Source organism: Cupressus sempervirens, chromosome 11, assembly GCF_028749045.1.
Source record: "Cupressus sempervirens isolate cs-2001-9-10 chromosome 11, ASM2874904v1, whole genome shotgun sequence".
In the NCBI taxonomy this organism is placed as follows: Eukaryota; Viridiplantae; Streptophyta; class Pinopsida; order Cupressales; family Cupressaceae; genus Cupressus; species Cupressus sempervirens.
This window is the reverse complement of record NC_143128.1, coordinates 596,359,290-596,381,218: the sequence shown is the minus strand read 5'-3', so window position 1 is coordinate 596,381,218 and position 21,929 is coordinate 596,359,290. Positions and strand designations below refer to the sequence as shown.

At 35.7% G+C, this 21,929-nt stretch overlaps 1 protein-coding gene across 12 annotated transcripts in view; it reads left to right on the top strand.

Annotated features, from left to right (window-relative positions):
- TAF12 (TBP-associated factor 12) overlaps positions 1 to 9,907 on the top strand; it is a 29,802-nt gene extending 19,895 nt beyond the window's left edge. For 2 of the 12 annotated variants that reach the window (XR_016359198.1, XR_016359201.1), the window contains exons 5-10: positions 174 to 248; positions 8,257 to 8,335; positions 8,559 to 8,623; positions 8,873 to 8,994; positions 9,163 to 9,332; positions 9,428 to 9,907. Coding sequence is in view for 6 of the 12 variants with exons in the window: in XM_089811717.1 (XP_089667843.1) it covers positions 174 to 248; positions 8,257 to 8,335; positions 8,559 to 8,623; positions 8,959 to 8,994; positions 9,163 to 9,309 (402 nt within the window). In the remaining 6 variants the exon portion in view is untranslated. Of the gene's footprint in view, positions 1 to 173; positions 249 to 8,256; positions 8,336 to 8,558; positions 8,624 to 8,862; positions 8,995 to 9,162; positions 9,333 to 9,427 lie in introns of all 12 variants that reach the window. The other 10 variants (XM_089811718.1, XM_089811721.1, XM_089811716.1 and 7 more) reach the window with 8 other exon arrangements.
- Positions 9,908 to 21,929: the final 12,022 nt, after the last annotated feature.

Sequence of the window (21,929 nt, the reverse complement as noted above, 5' to 3'; positions counted from 1 at the left end):
AGGTCTGCAACATTTGTTGAATTTCTTAACTAGTGAGTTTGTTCAATTTAACATGTATGATTATCACTAATTTCTACCTAACAGTACCAAGGCTGCCTTCGTTTTTAACTTAATAATTTAGGACAGAGGATAGTTCTGTTTTAAATATGTGAGTTCTTCTATTGATGGTGCAGATTGACCCTCGGCAGAAGCTAGATGGTGAAGTCGAAGACATTCTTATAGAGATAGCAGAAGATTTTCTTGGCAGAGTACAATTTTATACATTCTTTCTTTTTGTATTTTATTCGCAACATCTTTACATTGCTTGTGTGTTTTTCTCATGAAATTCAAATAGTTGTCAAAGATTGCTAGAATTGACATTTTCGTACTTGTCACTTTATGCTTGTTAGTTTCTTCATTTTCTTTTCAATCACCTTTTTTTTAATCGGTAATATATTTTTTGTATTAATATTAAAATATTTCTGCAATAACAGTTCAAGATAATGCATCCATACTGACTGGAAATGGTCTGCCATTTAAGCTACAGCACAAACTACCCTGACTACCTTCTGCAACTACTATAGACCATAGTTCCAAATATCTCAAATACATCTGTGGTAAGCCTACTTATCATCATATTTTTTGGCTCCCGAGAAGTAACGCCAATTTATCTCAGATTGCAGAAAAGCTTCAAAATATCGCAGAGAATTTGGTAAAATATCGGCGATATTTCTCTGTTTTATCCTGGTAAATAGCAAATTAATCAACCGCGTGCCTGTTAGATGTAGGGATGGTCAAGAAAACCATTTTTTGGATTGGAAAAACAGATTTGGAGAGGAGAGAAAGGGCAAAGAAGAGAAAGAAGGTTCCATCAGGATTGGAAAAGCAGATTTTTGTCTGAAAAAACAGACTTTAAGTTCCCAATGTTTTCCCGAGAAGTTTCTGACTTACCTCCCATATTTCCCAATCTCTTTTTTGGTCCTCAGAGATAAATTGGCAATAATGATATTTTGAACTATGGTATAGACTATACCGGCTAAAAATACCATGCCCCTTCAATAACAAAACTGGCCATTAACATATACAGACACTGATTTAGAAAACTTGACAAAAAACTATGAAGCACCAGAACTGACTACTTGCTGACCTTGGCTTTGAAGCCATAACTTTCAAATTTTCTGGAATTAAGATGTCACTTCTAGTGTCCAGCCGAGCCTTCTTGGTAATCCTTGTTACCTTCTCTTTCAGTTGCTTCTCCTTCACCATCTGAATCAGGAACTCCTTTAACATCTCCCATTCGACTTTTGCCTATATTTGTTTTTCTTTCAGTATTGTTGCACTGCAGACAAGAAATGGTTTGTAGCTCAGCATCATTCCTTCCACTGCTCCACAATAACCTTCCTCAACCCTCAATCCCACACTTGGCTTTGCCATTGGTAAAACTGGAATCATCCTACTATTCCACTGAGGATACGTGTTTTCATAATCCACAAAGCATCCTCCTTCATCCCAAGTTGAAGAGCCCATGCGGACACTGCACACGGAATGTTTGAGTTGGAATGAAAATGATGCTCTGTTTCCATGAACTCTTCTCCGAGCAACATGTTTAAAATCTGCCAGAATTAAGGGTTTTTAATTAGAAAAATTCCTTTAGCCATGTCAGACTTACTCCCTCACCCCCAAAAAAAATAAAATAAAAAAATTTGCTGCTGGCTGGCCATTTGCAAAGAGAAATTGGTCTCCATACCTCTGCTCTATCACTGTTCTGCACATCTAACCACCTGGAGATTATAGACTCAGCCAAATGCAAAAGGGAAACAACTGTTTTGCCCTTTACAACACATGGGCCACCATTCCTTCTTCTAGACTGTTTGACTCCAATTACCTCCCATTTCAGCCTTGGGGTGTACAACGTTAATGATAATTGTATCATGTCATGATGGCACTGTGTATTTGCCTTCCTCTTTGAACAATGCTTTGCCAGGTTGCCAAAGTATGATTAAAATCTACCATCACCTAACGGCTCCAATGAGGAGGGAAAACTTATAAATATAAATTTGAAATTAGATATCCGTGGTGTGGTTTAATTCTCAGGGAATAGCCTACATTGGATCTCAACTCAGCCATTAGACCCCACCAAAATAAACTTCATCTTCCATTTGAGTTTGCTGCTACTTCAACCCACGAAGTAAAAAGCTTCCCTTCAGTGCTATGGAAATCCTCTAACACTTTCTTTTGCCTTGTTCCTATAACGAAACTCCTATTTTTGACATGACATTGGCCAATTCATTCCCTTCTCTCTTCACACAAGTAATTTTAATTTCTTCAAAAGATCTCAACTGTCTTCAATCTTTTGAATTTGTTGGTTTAGATAGCATTCTCCCGACTCCCTTTTTGATGCCATTAATGATGATTAGGGAATTCCCTTCCAAACGGAGTTTTGACACATTAAGTGCTTTTTCTGTAATCCTTTGAATTTGTTGGTTTAGATACCTTACTCCTGACTCCCCTTTTTTATGGCATTAATTATGATTAGGAAATCCCCTTCCAAATGGAGTTTTGACACATTGAGTGTTCTTTTTGTTTTGATTGCTATGAAGGCTGCCTGAACTAACTTCTTGTTTGTTCCATTCATCAAACTTCTTGCCCCAATCATCAAGGTGTTGCCTGTCCAATCACAAACTACAAACCTAGCACCAAATGGCCTCGGGTTGCCTTTTGAGGCCATGTCAAAATTTATTTGTCCATCTTTTACCAGGCGGAATCTAAATTGCTGGTTCAGATCCTGGTTTGGATGCTGGTATGAAATTATTATTTTTGGGCTGGGTTTGGGTTTTTGTTTGTACAAGAATTTAATTAATTAATTAATTTATATATTATATTTGTAAAAATATGCTGCAGCAAATAAGTTCATACAAACGCTATGCTAATAATAAAGCAATTTAGCAATTTACTCCACCACATATATTAATGATTTAGTTCGAATGGCATGACAAAATGTCAAAATACACCGCCATTTCAATGTTTTAGTTGAAAAACAGTAATGACAACATTACGAATCAGTCATGTGATCAAATATCATCAAAGATTTCATCATCAGTAGGCAGTTGCTGATTAGAAGCACAGTTAGTGCCACTAGCATCAGCAGTCTCAGCCGTAGTCTTAGGATCAGCTTCAACATCATTATGTATCTCGTGATCACCACCATCAATTGCAAGTGCATCAAAGTGGACTTTGGTTTGACATCCCAATGTTTTGCCTTGCCTTTTTTGTAGGCATTCTCTTTGTGAGTTGTGAGCCTCAAGTTTGAATGCACAAACACCAAGGTAACTGCCTTCTTGGAGTTCAATTGGCTGCATTTTATTGAGTGGATGGAGTATGTGCTCCAATTCCTCTCAAATGATGATGGACTAGTAACCTATCAATTATAGAATGAATAGTTTTGAATATTTATCAACAAGAAATTAGAAATTAGAATCTAAAGATTAAAAAACTTGTGATAAAATTTTGATGGCAATGGGCTGCTAGTGCTGGTACATTTGTCCATAAGTTTACGAGCATCAGCATTCTCTATGTCTTCAAGAGCTTCAAGATCACAATTATTGGTGCTTGGGAAACTCATAACTTCAGACCTCATTGCAAGTCGTAGGTGCTTGGGAAAGAGTCTTCGAAGAGCTGCCTTGTACCGTTGAGCAACTTTAGGATCTTTGTATGGGGCAACTCTAGTGGTACTCCCCTTGAGGACCAATTGGCTATAGAATTTGGGGCTCAATGCAAAGGCAAGTAGATGCAAAGGGTAGTCATTTTGTTCTATCTCTCTACCATGATTACCTGTAGCTCCTCGAAGAACTTTTCATCAGGATCTTGCTCTTTCTCATTTATGATATTTATAATATCCTCAATCATGGAGTCAATGCCATCATATACCTCACCCAAGCAAGGCCTGTCCATGTTAGTGTACTGGATCATGCTCAATATAGGCTTGATGATCTTCAGAAGGTATTCAATTGGATCCCACCAAGAGGCCTAAATGGCAGCTGCCTTGGCACTATCAGATTACCTCCATATGCTCCAATTAACATTGCTTACCGTTCTAGACAATGCTTCTTTAACCTTGACAAGGTGTCTCGAAATAATAGTGTTGGAGGCAAAGCGGGTCTCAACAACATATTTTAAAATCAAAATAATAATAAATTAAAATTTTGAAAACATAGAAAGTTTACTAAAGTGACTAGATTTCTGAAACATGTTTAAATTTTAAACAATTGAACTTACCTTGAAGAGCTCTAGTTTTGGGAATTTGTCGATGTATGGCTTGCGTCATGTGGTGGTTCGTGACAAACTTTTAGATAGCTTGTGCCTCTTCATACATTTTTTTATCCACTCAACCTTAGTGCCAATTTTTCGCAGCAATAGGTTGAGTGAGTGCACAACATAAGGTGTTCAAAAAATGTGTTTGTATCGCTCCTCAACCAATAAGTCGACAACCCTGCAGTTCTTCACATTGTCGATTACTACTTGAACAACATTCTAAGGGTCAACTTGCTCAATAGCTTGGATGTGAATGTTTGCAATGAAAGGGCCGTCCTTTACCTGTCCTTCATAATCCACAATTGTTAGAAACACTGCACCTCTTGTAGACACTGCAATAACATTCACCAAAGGATGGTTCCTTGCATCTTTCCATCCATTTGATACTATTGTCACATCTGTTGAATCCTTGATGGGCAACATGGCTTCCTCTATGCGGACAACCCCATCATCCAATAAAGTGGTGCGTATCTTCCCATAACTAGGGCTCTTGAACCCCTTTGGAACCTCATTAACTACCCTTACTATGTATTGCCAATACGGTGAGCGAACAACATTAAATGACAATCTATTTGCGTGGACACATCTTGCTATGGCTTGATCGGCAATGTCTCTAGCTTCATTTTGAAATGATGTTTCCAAGTGTCCCATTGCTCTCTTACAATTTGTTGCTGAGGATAATGCAAGAATGGATGGCCCTCTACAAGTGGTTCACTAGGAGTGGTAGTTGAAGACATAGGTGATATTGTTCCTTTTTTTGAAGGGCTACCACTTTCCAACGGGTGAGAAGAATTTGCCCTCCCAACAACTTCCTCTGCTTGCTTTTGTTCTTGAATGTATTTGTTTACAATGTAGTTTGGAAGGGGAGGGTTTAGGTAGCACTTTGTTTACTCTTGGCTTCCCGATACAAATTTAATACCTTTTTGAGGAATAAAACACAAATGTAATTTCACTCTACTATAAGAGCTACTAAATTCTACTTTGCAGTGGCTACAAATCCACACATAACCTCCTCCACCTGGCATTGGTCGAACCATTTGCACATATTTCCAAAATGGGGAATATCTGTTGATTTTGAAGTGAGTTTCCTTTAACAGAAGCACTTGCAACCATGATAGAATCTACAAACAAACAAAACAAGTTACACCAATTAGAAAAGATTCAATAATAAACCTAAACAAATCATTTTATTTTGTAAAAATGCAAAGCAAACAACTTTCAGACTCAGTCATACACATCTGCAATCACAAATTAAATTTTAATACATATGCTCTCATAAAATCACAAATTAATCACAAATTTTTTGTTCTGGTAAAGTTTGATACAAAGTTGCATGGATACGGATACAGATACAAATATGGATACGGTATTGGGTACGAATACGGCCATTTTTTTAAGACCACCAATATGGATATGGCTGGACACAACATTAATTAATAAAACATACACATATTTAACATAGTTTTAAAGTTATTATAGGAGATTTTCATTACTTCAAAAGCAATATTGACACTTATAAGTTAATTTTACACTCCACAATTTGTAAACATAGTAGAGTTACATTAGAAGATAACTGAAAAAATGGGTTGCTGAAATAGAAAAACATTTTATTTGTCTTGCTCATTTGGTGCAGGTTTTGTTTAAACCATTTAAAAAAAATTGCTTTAATAAAGCTTTTTTGGAATCAAATTTGGGAAGATTTACATCCAATCATTTAAAAAATCAAATCCTATAGTATTTGGCATGGTTGGAAAATCAAGTTTTTTTAGGTAGACATAGGTACAATATTTGACGTGTATCCAGGCAGTATCGGATACATTTCCAAATTGGATACGGGGATACGAGCGCCCAAGGAAGGACAGAGGAGTTTCTGGCAACTCTGGTTCGATATAATAATATTATAAATTAATATTGGCATCTAGTATGCATTTGATAAAATTATAATAATATATTTAAAAAAATAAAATAAAAAAAACTAACAAAAATACTTGTGAGTGTAAACAAATACGCTCACTATGTTTTTCTTTGTTTGCTCACTGCTTGAACGCTGGCAAAGGGGCAAAGGGGAACACTAGTGTTCAAACGCTACACAATAAGGTGGTCGAACGCTGGTGTTGGTGTTGCTGAGCCTCCCAGATAAGATAAAAAGATTAATCCTGGATGACACCACTGAATTTGGCAGAGGTGAGGGAAAATGGAAGCACAATGTCCGTTAAATTGGAGGGCGGTATGCAATAAATTTATAAGATTGAAAATGCAGGTCTACCACTGCATAAAAGCCCAAAACAGCTTCATTTTAGGTCGAACCAAACCAAAAAGTGCTTTATTGAAATGTTGAAAAGTCAACAATATTTTTGGTGTTTCCCAAATTCACTGACATTCTGCCCGGGCTCATTTGACCTTTACCAAATTCGATTGAAATTCCTGCAAAGTTGACCAGGGTTCGAAATTGCGAATCCATAGGGAATTTGTCAGGAAAAAAATGAATTTGAGACGAATGTGAACTGACTATGAATTTGGGCAAATCAAATGTCGACTTTTACATTCAGGGGCAAATACAGCAACTTAGGGTGGAATCCATGTCACCTCCTTAACCTTTTGTGGAAGAGGGTTAACCCTTTGAAGCTCATTAACAGGCCTTGCATTCAACTTTGTTAACTATTTTGTGTTTTATATCTTTTGAAACTGCTTCTATGTACTTATACTAGGTTTTTAGAAATTTTATGGAGCATATATAATATTTTGTTTTTCTGATGAAATTGGCATACTTTGAGTTTCTTTAAACATCTTCCTCTACTTGTTTTCTTATGACTTTAAGGTATTATAAAGCTCAATCTTAAAGCTACTATCTTTGGTTCCATCAACTTATTAATTGTGAAAATCGAATGCTTTGTTGATATATTTATTTCAGAAACATGTACAAACTATCCATCACTTTCTCCATAGTACCATGTTGAATTTCCTTTTTTATTCGTCGAAAGGGATAAGGAAATCTGTTAATTTTGAAGATTACTATTTAAAACACATCCAAGGTCCTTTAAGGGACTTGTGGGCTGCAAATTTAAGGAGTGTAACTATTAATTTGTAGTTTCTAACAAATGTTAAAAGCATCTAGCTAAAATGAATAAACTCACTAGGAAATATCCAGTTTGTGATGTGCAGAAGCATATTCACCAGGTTCAAAAAATTCAATTCATCAATGAGCCAAACAAATTGTTAAAATTTGTAGAGGAATTGAAAATAATGAACCAACTCAGAAAATTCTGGCTGGTACACAATAATGGGATCTGGCCAGATTTGGTAACAGTGCCCAGGAGACAGCAAAATTGGGAAAAAAGCTATAGACATGATAGTTTCTGTTATGGGTTGGACACAGTTTTGAGAAAATGAATCTCCTAAATGCATGACTGGGTAAAGAAGTCTCAACAACATATTTTATAGTTAGTCAGTGATTTGTATCTCTAGTCTAGGGAAGGATGATCAGACATGTTTTATCATCGACTACAATGTCAACATTTCGTATATTGGATGCCATTCAGAGTTTGCCAAGACTGGCTTATGGAATTAGTACATGTCTTGTCCCTTCAAATCTCTTAATACAATTAATTCCTATTGATCTCAAGATTCTCAACCCTATGCTTCTATTGAGGTTTAAGGTTCAGTGCATTACTTCTTGTCTAGTCACTTCAATTTTATTAGATGCAAGAAGAACCTTAAATATGATTTGGAGCCAATATCTTTTAAAAATCTGTATAATTGCACTTTCTACATATGTTGTAATTTCTTGCACTTTGACACTTCATTATCAAAGGAGAATCTGCTGGGCCACCTGTATTATTCAGGACTTTAAATAAATGTTTATATCTCTGTTGTGTTTACTTTTAGTCATTGGCCATCTTCTGTGAAGTATTATTTCTGTAAGTTTGTGCTAACCTATATTCAACATGATCTGTTTTTGTTAATCAGGTAGCAACTAGTGCCTGTACTATGGCAAAACATCGAAAGTCAGAGTACTTGGAACCCAAGGATATATTGCTCCCGTTAGGTAAGTTTTGGAGTTTCATGTCTTGTAATACCTAACGGGTGTTGGTTTTGATGGTTCCTCAATTCATTTGTATGTGCAGTGAGTTGCTGTACATTGTTTTCTAGCGTTTGCTTCATGCTTAAGGATGTCATTTTTAAATATTTGTCGAATTTTTTCATCATGATTGATGCATCAAATATGTTATCCCATAATTCTCATCTGAACAGTGAATATTTTTCTGCAGAAAGATATTGGCATATAACACTTCCCGGCTTTAGTGGTGATGAATATAGAACCTACAAGAGGCCAGTAAGATTTCTCTCAGATTGCTTGCCAAGAGCTATGTAGAAAGATGGACCTGTTTTGCATTGACAATGAAAATATAAGTAGCAGGAGCTGTCCTTTTAAGCTCTATGCTAAATTTTCTGTCATTTTGCTATCAGAAATTTTATGTGCCCTAGTTTATCTTAAATATGCTTCATAGCTAATTTATTTGAAGTAATTGGTAGTGTCGTAGGAAGCATTAGTCTACTTATTGAAGGCCTTAGTGCTATGCAGGACTCTTCTCGTTCTTTACCAGCGAATAAAAATATTTCTCTCTGATCACATGCCTTTTATTGATTGGTTGGGGGTATTGCGTGCAGTCTGTGAACGAGAATCACAAGCAACGACTTGCTGTGGTATAACTCAATACAATATCTTGCCCTTCAGCCTTTTTCTATTAGCACTTATATTACAACATTTGTTCGAATGTTATTTCATCCTTGTATGGTTGATTTTAAAGACATATAGAATAGGTGGATTATTATATTAGTTATTGGTTAGCTGACATAAGAAAGTGTCCTCAGATTCGGAAGTCAGTTGCAACATCACAGACAGGAAATGAAACAGGAAATTCCAAAGGCTCTTCGGGACAAGCTACTGGAAATGCTAGTGCTAAAGGTCCTGGAACAAAGGGAGCACAGGAAGCACCTGCTACAGGAGACCATCCGTAATTTGTGTTGGCTTTTGTGCCAAGGTAAAATTTGTACCTATCTGTTTTATAAATGATTATTAAGTTAGTTAAAACTAGAGTTTCCCAATTCTAATGTTTCAATGTATTTTACAAAGCAGGACTGTGTGGGGTTTGTCAGTCAGTTGTTGGTCAGCTGTTGTTTTTGTTGTATGGTGACCAGTATTTGAATCTTATAAAGACCAAAAATTTTGCTTCCGTATTCAGATTACAGTTACCAGCAACTGATGTGTCTGATGTTCAATGATAATAGTTCTTGAATTTCTTTGGAGCATGGACCCAAACAGCATCTTCTGGGAGAACTGGACCACTTATTGTAGAAGTACATGACTTATTTACTCTCAAAAAGCGAAAAAGGAATGTGAAGTCATCTTGTATTTTGAGCTGCAACATGAACACATATTCTACTGTTTCATGTCATAGCACTGTTGAGCAAATTTCTCTGAACTAGGGGCAGAAAATGTGCACTTGCAAGGAACAAATATAAACACAAACTTTCAATTTACGCAGCATGAAAGGAAACTGTGTTATAGGTTAATTTGTTCTCATAAATTAAAGCCAGACTCTGATTTTTTTGATCATACCCTTTTTTGGTTGTTGGAAGACATATATGTGAATCGTAATTTCATTAATTCTCAATTTCATTATGTAGGTTTGTCTTATTCTTTCTGGATTCCAGTTAAAACATAAACAATTCTAATGTGACGATTAAATTGCTCTCAAAGGCATCAAAGCAGTTAAGACATCCGGCAAATATTCATGTGATTTCAAAATTCTACTAGCCCACTTCTTTATTCCGACCTAGATTGGTTTGTGGTACAGGGGAAAAATTTATATTAGAGTGACAATAATCTATGAAGGCATCATTTAAGAGTGCAATTTGCACAACTATACCAGGAAATTGGTTATTTTATCCACAATTGATTAAATTACAGGATCCATCATCAAGACATCGTATTGGTTTCTGTCTGACATATTGGGTTTCCTGGAGTGAGATTAGAAAGGGTAGATGTTGGATCCAAATATATTAGAAAGCAAATCCATGCAGTGAGAGTAGAAGGGTTAAATGATAGATTTGAAATATCGGAATGTAATGGAGGATATTACAGAGTTGATTTGTGATGTACACTAAAAAGGTATAATTTTTGTAGATGCTAGATCCAAAGATATTAGAAAGCAAATCCATGAAGTGAGAGTAAGGGTTAGGTGCTAGATTTGAAATATCAGAATGTAATGGAGGAATGAACCGAGTTGATATCTGACAAGGTCACCGGGAGACAGGGAGACTTGGAGGTCTCTGGTACTGGTACTGGTACTGGTACCAGTATGGCAATTTTTCAAAAATAGGAGACGGGGGTACTAGGAGATGGCAATATATTTTTTTAATTGTTTAAAGAGTCTAATACTAAATACAAAATTTGCAAATAGTAATACTATAAAACTAAAATATTAAAGTAAATAATAATAGTAATGTCACCTTAATATAGAGTCAAAATAATTCAAAATTCACATAATCACAATATTGTATCTCATTGGTCTTAATTTTTGCATTAAAAACATTAAAATGAGGGCTAAAATATATAAAATTATTTAATATTATATTTTACATTTATATTTTATCAAGAGACTTCGGGGAGACTTCACTTTTTGGATTAGGAGATTGGAGGTCTGAGGTGATGCGAAAAATCTCCAAGACCAAGACATGACTTTTGGGGTGGGGAAGATGGGTCCCCCTGTAACCATGATATCCGATGTATGCTAAAAAGGTACAATTTTTGTGGATGGTTTCATCATTCAATGACCGAAAGCAAAGTGAAATGAAATCACAAAGTATGTTCTAAGTTATCTTATTAAATCTTCCAAATCTAGAAAGTTAAGATTTTGGTGTCACGCTGGCAATGCCTAATGATCAAATTATCTACAAGTATTTTTCTTTTATATACTCTCAAACTTGCTAAGTAGGAGAAGCCATCATAAGAATCAGTGCATGATATTGATTGGGTTACACAAAATTTAGTTGAAGAGTTCCTGTTTTTTAATTATTCATTTATCAAGTTTAATGCAAAATGTACTTGAAGAGATCTTATAATCTTTGAAAACATGTTTTAAATTTATTTAATGACTGATGCATGGCAACTCTTGGTAACACTACTTCATCACAGCATCTGTGATACTCCCCCCAAAAGAAGAAAATACAACACAGAAAAATGAAAATTAAGACGACCCTTATGTAGACTTTTGAAACTGTTATTACCTACTCTTAAACCATCGGTTTCCTTAAATGGGATTTCCACCTTTCTTGGTAGTATGAGTGGCAATATCAGCAAAAAGATCAAAAATTTATTTATTTGCATGGCTAGTAGCGGCTCCTCGATGGGCTTGATAGATTCATTTGAAGTTGCATAAAATGTAAGAGAAAATTAGATATTATAATAGCTAACTTTGCTTTAAAAACTGTTGTCCGAAGCGTGACGGCTGACTGTTGATTTGTGTTGCAGCGAGTATAAATTTGGGATGAGTATCAGCTATTTAACATTTACTCTGCAGTTTAATGGAGTGCATGGAGCTAAGTAGTAGTTTTTAATGATGGAACACTTAGAGCATGTGAAATCTTGCGGATTTTGGAGGTTCAGACTAAATTCGTCGTCAAAGTAGTTATTGCCTGCATAATTTGAATTCATTTAAACTTTTACATATCAATAGCTCTTTCCTATATTCAATTTTTAACGATGCTATTTCCGTGGAATATGTCAAAATATTTGTTCTATCTCATGTTAAATCTGTCTCCAAATGGTTGCTTCCAATTATTACGGTCATTTGTTAATTGTAATTTGACATCTTATTAGGTGAGTTTGGGTGAGTTAATTATTATTACTGCAATTTGTTTTCTTATTAGGTGAGTTTATTATTATTGTACTAAGTTTCTGAATCAATAATTTTTGTATTTTCTTTTTTGATCTGAAATTTATTTCAAATAAAATATTTCAGTGGGTAAAATATTTCACAGCGGATATAGTCTTGGATCTCTCTCTCTTTTTAAAAATTATATATTTAATTTTTCAAACTTAACTTCAAGCATTTCATTACATAGAATAAAATTTTGTACATAAATATAACTAATATAAAAATTCCATTCTTCATTTTATATTGATTTAATTTGGATTAGAATTTATGAAACTTTCAGAGTTAATAATAATACCAAACCCATAAAAGTGAATGGGCATAGAAAAGTGAGAAATGGGATAAAAGATGTCATCGTAAGGATTCAATATGTTGTTGTTAGGTTTATAGAATGAAGATTTAGACCCCAATAGTTGAAAAAGGTGATGCCTGAGAAATTTGATTGTGAGTTGGAAAAGGTTGACCACACTTGTCATTGAACTTCGTGAGTCTAAAATATCAATTAAGTGGTAACAACGGCTGTAAGCAAAGTAGTAGGGACATTTTTTTTTTGCCTTCAAAATTGAAACGGAAAAACTATCCATCCAAAACTGCTTAGCTAACCGCACACGTGTTTGCCCTTAGCTAGTCTCCTGATAATCTTTGACTCGTGCATAGTAGTGTATATTTTACTCTCCCCACTCTTAAACCTCACAAGGCCTCATCAGATACCCATTTCAATTTAACAAGAAACACAACAAAAGAAGAATAATTTTTTTAAAAAGCATTAAGAAGAGCATAACATGTGAGGTTTCATTACATTGTCTTCCAAATTATTATGATGGGTTGGAGAACATAGATGCTCAAATGAGAATATGAAGAAGGCAAGCAAACACCAACACCCAAGCACACATGTCAACTCTATCCACAAGAATTAGTGTTTTCAATAGATTTGTCATAATTTCTTGCTGGTATGTTTTTGATTATGGAAAAAATAGGTTTTACAGGGTCTTGAAACCCATTACATAAGAAGTACATGTATCAAAAAGTCCCAAGCCAAACATGTGTTGGAATAGATAAAAGACCAACACCTAGAGAAAGCTAGTAGGCCAACAACAAAACAAACGCCAGAAACAATAAACACTAAATGAAAAGAATAGAAAAACAAGGCACAAGGCTGACTAAAGCAAGACCAACTTCTTAATAGCGTTAGCCACCTCTTCCCCATAACGTGTTGGAATAGATAAAATTCCAACACCTAGAGAAAGCTAGTAGGCCAACAACAAAACAAACACCAGAAACAATAAACACTAAATGAAAAGAATAGAAAAACAAGGCACAAGGCTGACTAAAGCAAGACCAACTTCTTAATAGCATTAGCCACCTCTTCCCCATAATAGTCATCCTTTGCACCATTGATAGTCAGAGTAGTGGTAGCCATCTTACTGTTGCTAGATTGACGCACTTTCCCAGGCTCACATACTCATCTTCATCTTTAACAACATCAATGATCACAACACCTCTCTTCACATTCCCCTCCAATTTGTTTATGAGGGTGTTCATGTTATCAACATAAGTCTTCACGACTTTGAGGTTGAGCTCTAGAATCTTCCTCAAGATGTCCTCAGTCTTGTGAGCCCTAGTAGAGTCAATCTTCCTTTTAGCAACCTCCTGGCATTCCCCTTCCATCTCCATAGAATCAGGAATATGTTTCTTCTCTTGTGTAGTCCAAAGAGTATTCTCCACCTCACCATCCACTTCCTTATTCCCCAGCTTCATCCTTCCTTCAAATTTAGCAGAGAGAGCCTTGTACTTAAGGTTCTTTCTTTTGATCTCATGGAAGGTCCATCTATCAATCCAATAAGCACCGAGGGACAAATTCTTGGCACTTTGCAAAACCACAAACAATGGTGCTTTCTTATCTTGGAATTTATTATTTCGAAGATCCACAGATACATCCTTGGGACATTCCTCATCATCCTCTCCAAAAGGCGGTGTAGAGACAAAGACATCATGAATAATATTGCTAGTAAAATCCTTAAGGAGAGGGGTTTTACTTTCCTTACCAACCTTCATATTATTGACCATATTAATTGAATTGACATCTTTCTTTTGATCATTACCAGTCACTGTGAAAACATGGGGAATGTATTGATAACATCCTTGATAACATCGAGCACCTCCTCAACAATATCCTTCCTAGAACTCATAGATAAAGTACGAGCCGAGCCAATTGTTGGAGACCCTTTAGCATGAGTGTCTTCCTTGCTATCATCTATGCGTGTTCCTCGCTATCTGTTGTGTGAATACCTTGTCACCTTCAAGGACCATTTTCTTAGGGGTGGGTTTATGAGGGGACTTCCTTTTCTTCTTTTTAAAAATTTCAACACCACTATCTTCAGTACCCTCCCCATCACTGCCTCTGTAAATTCTTGTCTTGGAAGACACTTGTCTCTTCTTAAAAACCGTCTTCTTCCCCTTGGTGTTCCACTCATCCCACGTTTCCTTATATTGACTTTCCCCATCATTATCCAAATGAAAAACCCTCTTACCTTCCCCCACATCCTCATTTATTAGTCCCTGCCTATATATAGGGAGGGACTAATGTTCCCGGTGGCTCACTTGTAATTAATTTGTAACAAAAACTTTAATCAAATTGTAAAGTTTAGTACAGTTTTATTTTTAAAATATTTTAATAATGCTAATTTCTTTTTTTCTATTAGCTATTGTTAATTTAGCTAGGGGTTTTATCATTTTTCAAGTGAAAAAACAGAAGAAAAAAATTCTATAACTTTATCTCGAAGCTTCTTGTAATTCCAACGGCAATTATCTAGAAGCTTTTGCCAATGCAAACAATAGTTCAAAAATATCTTTGGGTAGCAACAAATCGGTTCATTATATGAAGAGGCCAAAGGTAAATAGCTGTGGTATATATATCTCATACTTGGAAATTGTCGTGGTTTCCAAGCTCTTCAGTCACGCAAAATTGCCTTGCAATAAGTCTTTAGATCTGCAATATAGTACATGGCAGAACACATTATGAAAACCACAATTGAGGAGATGTCCAATAATTACTTGTGGTAGCCGTTAAATAACTTGTTTTCTATGATTTTTTTGATGAGGTATGAATAACGGATATCATTTCTTGCAATCACAAATTTTTGGATTCAACTATTTGTAAATCTTTCATTTAAGGAATCCAAGAAGTTTAAAAGCTTGCGATGCAAATTAATCTTGAGCATTTTAATACGCAGGAATATGATGCATTTGTGTTGTTTTATTCGGTGGAGGAGAGCTTTCCCTCTGAGAATTGTAATCGATCCCAAATGTCAACAGCCTGCAATTATTGTAAACACAGTGTCCGTAATCCATCCACAAAGGGGTATTTTGTTAGTATATGTTAAGTGACAACCAACATTTGCTACATAACGAAATTGAATGTATATTCCCAAGTATTTGTGAACTCGGAAGGGGATAAGGGTGATATAAATGTGCCTTATGTATCCATAAAATAATAATAATAATAATAGATTATTTTGGTAATAAAACATTTGAGAATTTAATCATTGAGTTATAGAGTTACACAAAATGTTTCTAATACATCAATAAAAACAATTATTTACATATAGTTATATAAGGTGCACCTATCGACTAATATTACTATATAGAAGTTAGAAGTGAGTGCTTTTGAATTAATTCACATAATAATTTCCTACATGATATTACATAAATGGAAAAAAATGTTAAAACAATTGCATTTTCATCTATCATGTTTCTTTACATGATATAATGTTAGATCTGCAATATAAAATGGAATAGGAACTATCCAACAATGGATTTAATGAAATATACAATTTTAAACTTTTCAAACTATTTATAGTACAAGTAGACATTTAAATTTCAATATTTATAAATATTGCTTTCAATTGTAATTTCTTCAAGTTTTCCAAACATCCTTGAGAGGCTAAGTAATACCCTAAACTCTCATATAAGATCTAGAAGTACATTAGGGAATTATCTTCTTTTATCTTATTAATTGTGTCAATTTTTGTATGTTTTTAATTTAAAAAATAAATAAAAGTGAGATATATATTTTTAACTCTTATTATCATTTTTTACAATAAAGAAAACCTCCACTTAAAGTATATAGTGTTTTATTTTCACTTGCATAAAATTATTTCTCCAAACAAAAAGAACGTCAAATTCTTATATATATGTCTTCTTTTTTTACTATTAATATAATGTTATATATCATTATATTTTGTACTTTTCCACCTTCTAACCCTTGAAGGTAGGGACTCAAGCTCTACCAGACCACTTGTTATCTTGAGGTTTTCAATAATCTTAGCTCTTAAATAATTTTACAGAATGAACATAAGCCTTTGATGCAAAACTATTTTCTTAGGATTTTTCGTATGGTCATATGTTCACATTTAGAGAGGAAATCAAATAGAAAGGAAATAAATGTGATTCTTGTGCCTCAAATGATTTAGAAAAACAAAACAAAGTGTGAAGGTGAGTGAACCTGCCATCTAGAATGAAAAGCTCTACAATTACTAAAGATTATCTTCCAAAATAGCTTTAACTGATCTAGATTGTAGTAAGAATTATTCCCCTTATCTAAACAATCTTGTTCCTTCTCAATTTTAGGGTATCTAATAAAAGCCTTATTAGCAAATTTTATGTCATTAAAAAATTTGGTAACAACAACTGACATCCCTATAGCCTCCGCCACAATCTTCTCATTGATAAAGAATTTCTTACCTTGGATGGTAATGGCCCCATAATCCCAATCATCAACGAAGATATTTGTAACATTTATGCCATACCCACTTAATTTCTCCATGAAGGGAGTATCCCCACCCTTAAACAATTTATTCCATATCTCCAAATTCTTCCAAACATGTTCACAGGTTGCAGACTCAAGCCTATTCAAATCACCATCCATATTGATTATGTTAGTTTAAGTCGCCTTCAAAATGTAGAAGATAAAACAAATGAGCACCAAAAACCATGGACCTTTTTCTAATCCAGAAAGCATGTAGAGGATGATCACTAATTAATACGTGACATCTTTCCGTAATGACATGCTATTTTCTAATTTCAAAATTATATCGTCGTGTTGGAAGTTAGGCAAAAATATGAGCTTGCTTACCATTTACTCTATCAAGGTTTATGAGGCTTGCCAGTCATAATTAATCCTATCCCCACCCTCCCATTTCTCCCCATGATTACTTTTGACAACCAAGTTGGCTATAAAATCTACCACCTTTTTACACTCCCAATAAATATGTGAGATATAAACTTTTTTGAAATCCCTTATGATAATCCTTGCCTCATTAGTGATGCTATCTATAGTCAAGGAAGTTGGACTTTCCCCTTTTAAGGAGTCACCCTCAATCCACACATTATCAACCTTCATCTCCTTAGCCAATTTAAGCCCTTGAAGAGGTCCCATGGCTTTCACTAGGTGGTTAGACCTAATATCCAAAGGGAGTGCCACTGTACAGACCACAACACCTTTCATATCTCTAATCACTCCCCACATCCAACCAACCAGGGTTAATTTTTTGCTGGTATGTTTATTCTCTAGGGTCTAATAGATTTAGAGGGTTGAAAATGGTTTAGATGTTGAAAAGAAGAGGGTTTTATTGGGTTATTTTGAATTATAGATGGGTTAAAAAAATTCCAATCATTTTTATCCTTTGAAAAGTATTCTTAGATTGGAGGATGCAATTTTGTGTATTGTGAGAGAATAGCGGTGGAAGAAAACACAATGAATGTGAAAGTGAAATAACGAGTACAATAATTAAAAGTCTTGTTATAAGTGTAAACGAACAACACATCATTTTGTGAATCAAGCATGTGTGAAAATTACGTAGTGCCAAATTTGCCTAACAATTTTTAAATTTTATACGAATTAGTTGTCAATGCACTCACAAGTATAGCATGTTACCTAAATATTAACTAAAACTATACTCCCTTAATGCATTGGGATCATCCCTCATCTTCGGCCAATAGAACCCTCTTTCTAATAGTGCAAGCGTCCTATGCTGCCCTGGGTGTCCCGCCCAAGCAGAATCATGACATTCTTGTAGCAATTCCTTCCTCAACTCTTTCCACTTCGAGATATATACTCTATTTCCAGTAAAGTATAGGATGTTGTCAACTATGTTGAACCTCCTCGTCTGCCTAGCACGAACTTGAAGCATAACTTGGTGAGCTTGGGTGTCGGCTTCAAGACCTTCTTTGATCCGATTCAACACATCTTCACTCAGCTCTTGCTGACTTCCAAATTGTTGCTCTTCTTCAACACCAGACACAACTCCTAACTGAGTCTTTCGACTTAGTGCATCTGCAACCACATTGTGTCGACTAGGATTATAAACCAAATCAAAGTCAAACTCGACCATGAACTCCTGCAATCTAGCCTGTTTCGGTGTGAGATTCGCTTGGGTTTTAAAGTAGGTTGAACTCACATTGTCTATCTTAACAACAAAATGCACACCAAGCAAGTAGTGACGCCAAACCCTGAGACAATGGATAAAGGCAGTCATCTCCTTCTCGTGTGTAGGGTAATTCTTCTCTCTATCGTTCAACTTTCTTGACTCATAAGCCACCAGATGACCATCTTGCATGAGGACTCCACCTACTACAAAATTTGACGCTTCTGTCTACACCTCAAATGGTTCACCATATCTTGGCAACAATAGCACAGGCTCGCAAGTCAATTTTTCTTTCAGCAATTCAAACGCTGCTTGCTGCTTTTGGCCCCAGTGCCAACCTCTCTCTTTCTTGAGAAAATTGGTGAGAGGAGCTGCAAGTCTTGAATACCCTTCTACAAATCGCCTATAGTAATTGGCTAACCCCAAGAACTACCCCACCTCGTGCACACTCTTCAGCGGCTTCCAATCCACAATAGCTTGAAGTTTGTCTGATTCTGGCCAAATCTTACCATGCCCGACGACATGGCCCAAGAAGTTCACCTCTTGCTGTGCGAAGCAACATTTCTCCTTCTTGGCAAATAACCGGTTGTCCCTCAGAATGGAGAACACCTTTGATAAGTGCTCTTTGTGCTCTAACAATGAACTACTATACACAAGAATATCGTCCAAGTATACAACAACACAATGATCTAACAAGTGCCTGAAGATATCATTCATAAGAGTACTGAAAGTGGCAGGGGCATTGGTTAGCCCAAATAGCATAACCAGAAATTCAAAGCTCCCATACCTGGTCGTGATCGCCATCTTGTCTTCATCACTAGGAGCAATGCGGATTTGATAGTAACCCTGACGAAGATTGAGTTTTATGAAATATCATGCTTCTACCAAGCAGTCGAAGCTATCAACGATTAGTGGCAAAGGGTACTTGTTCTTGATAGTGAGCTTGTTAAGAGCTCGGTAGTCCACACATAGCCTCAACGACCTATCTTTCTTCCTCTGAAACAGCACAGGAGCTGCATATGGAGAACACGACGGTTTCAAATATCTTGCCTCCACAAGTTCGCCTATCTGTCTCTTCAACTCAACCATTGCTGGGCCAGAGAGATGGTAGGGAGCTCGAGTAGGCGGCCTTGCATCCGTCATGAGCTCGATTGCATGATCCACATGCCTGCGAGGAGGGAGGCCTGTTGGTAACGAATCAGGCATCACATCTGCAAACATTAAAATAATATCCTTGATAGCATTAGGTCAGTCGAATTAGAGGATTCCCCTTCATCCCAACCACCCACAATAGCAACCAAGAACAACTTCGTTGTCTACTTTCTTGCTATCTTTTTCAAACTTAGTGCGCTTACTCTAGTGCTCTTATCATCAACTACCACTGTCGGCACCATACAAGGTCGATCTGGATCTAGCACCATGATGCATCCCAAATGGGGTGCGATCACAACATTAGCTCTGCGGATAAACTCTTGTCCCAAGATGAGATCATACTCAAACATGTTTATAGCAACAAGATTTATAACACCTTGCCAAGAACCAACCCTCATGACGACATTTCTACAATTACCCTCAATTTTCTTAGCTAGGCTACTAACAACCTTAAAACAAGTATCAGAAAGGTCGATTTGCAAACCCAGACTTGTAACCCTATTTAATGCCATGTAATTGTGAGACGCACCTGAGTCTATCATTCCAAGAACCTTCTTGGATCCAAAGAACGCCTCCACGTAGCAAAGTTGATGATGATTCAACTCAGTCGGCCAGCTGCTAGGAGTTTCTTTGAGTGTGTTCAGCAATTGCAAAACCCTCATCTCAGGCACCTTTTCTTCCATAACAGCAGCTACCCATGCACGCTCAGGACACTCGCGCACCCAGTGGTCTGGTTTGTTGCAGATGAATCACTTTTTTTGTGAGAATGCTTAATTAAACAATAGACAAATTCATTCACCATGTATAACATTGTGAAGTTGTATTGATGCATGTTACAACTTACACGTCATTGACAACATAGAACAATTTTTTACTACACAACTAAACTCCCAAGTATTAGGTTCCACTATTAGTCAATATAAAAGAGAAATTACTTACATTCATATATTTGTATATTCAAAGTGAAACAAATGAAGCCTTATTGTATACATTGTCACTTCTATTGTACCAATTATTATTGCAGAGGTTCATATATGCAAAGACTGCCTACAAAAAAGTTTAACATTGCATAATGACAATGTGCAAAATCCCACCCCTTCTAAACTTGCAACATAAAATAAATTTCCCTTCATCAATGAGGAGCCTATTTCCATTTTCAGTGTGTAAGAGTCGACCCATAGAATTATACAATATTGTAAATTTCATTACACTAGAGCTTATGTGATATGAATACTCTACTAGTATAAATAAATTCAATTCATTTTGTATGTGAATGTGGATAAGAATATTTAATTCAACTTTCTGATTGAAAATTTTGAGAAGCACACAAAACCATGGTCCTTACAAAAGGCTCTTATAATGAACCCGCCAAGAGGTTTATATGTCCCTAATAGAGTGACATAATGTTTTGATCATTAGGCTATGTAAAGAAGGAAGATTAGATGAAGTAATCATTTGATTGATGATGTACAATTAAAAGAAGTATTGGCCATTGGAGAAGGACTTGTTTAAAATTTAGAAATCCTAAGTGCTTAGTACATATTTCATCAACATTCCATGAAACATTAGCCACTTTGAAATCAATAAGAGTTTGAACGATTTTAGTTGTTTTCCTCACATCTAATGATCTAATATCTTTATTCTATTGTGCTATTCTTACCTTTAATTTATCATTATCAATATCAGATGTTGCTACTTTAGTCTTTAACTTCATCACCTCATCAGAAGGAGACCCTTCCATAGTAGCAACATACCCTACTCTAACACTTAATTTTCTCTTAACCATATATTTTCTTTTGTCAATGCTACAATTTGTTCCTGATATATAATTGACACTTTTTATGCCATCCTAGCAACACCAACCACAAGGGCTAATGCTTTTTGCATTAATATTGAGCATAATTACACTCAAAAGGTTACTTTCCCCCACTTTTATTGACACTATTTTCCCCTAAAGTTTTCTAGAGCGATTTGGGGGCAGTGCCCCTTTCAAAATCTAGGGATAGAGCCCTTGGTGTGCTCCCTGCCATGATACATGGTAGGGTTGATGGATAGTAAGTAGAGTTAATTTTTTTTCCTCTAAAAGGTGTCAACAATTAACCTTTTATCTCTATTGGTGTGAGGC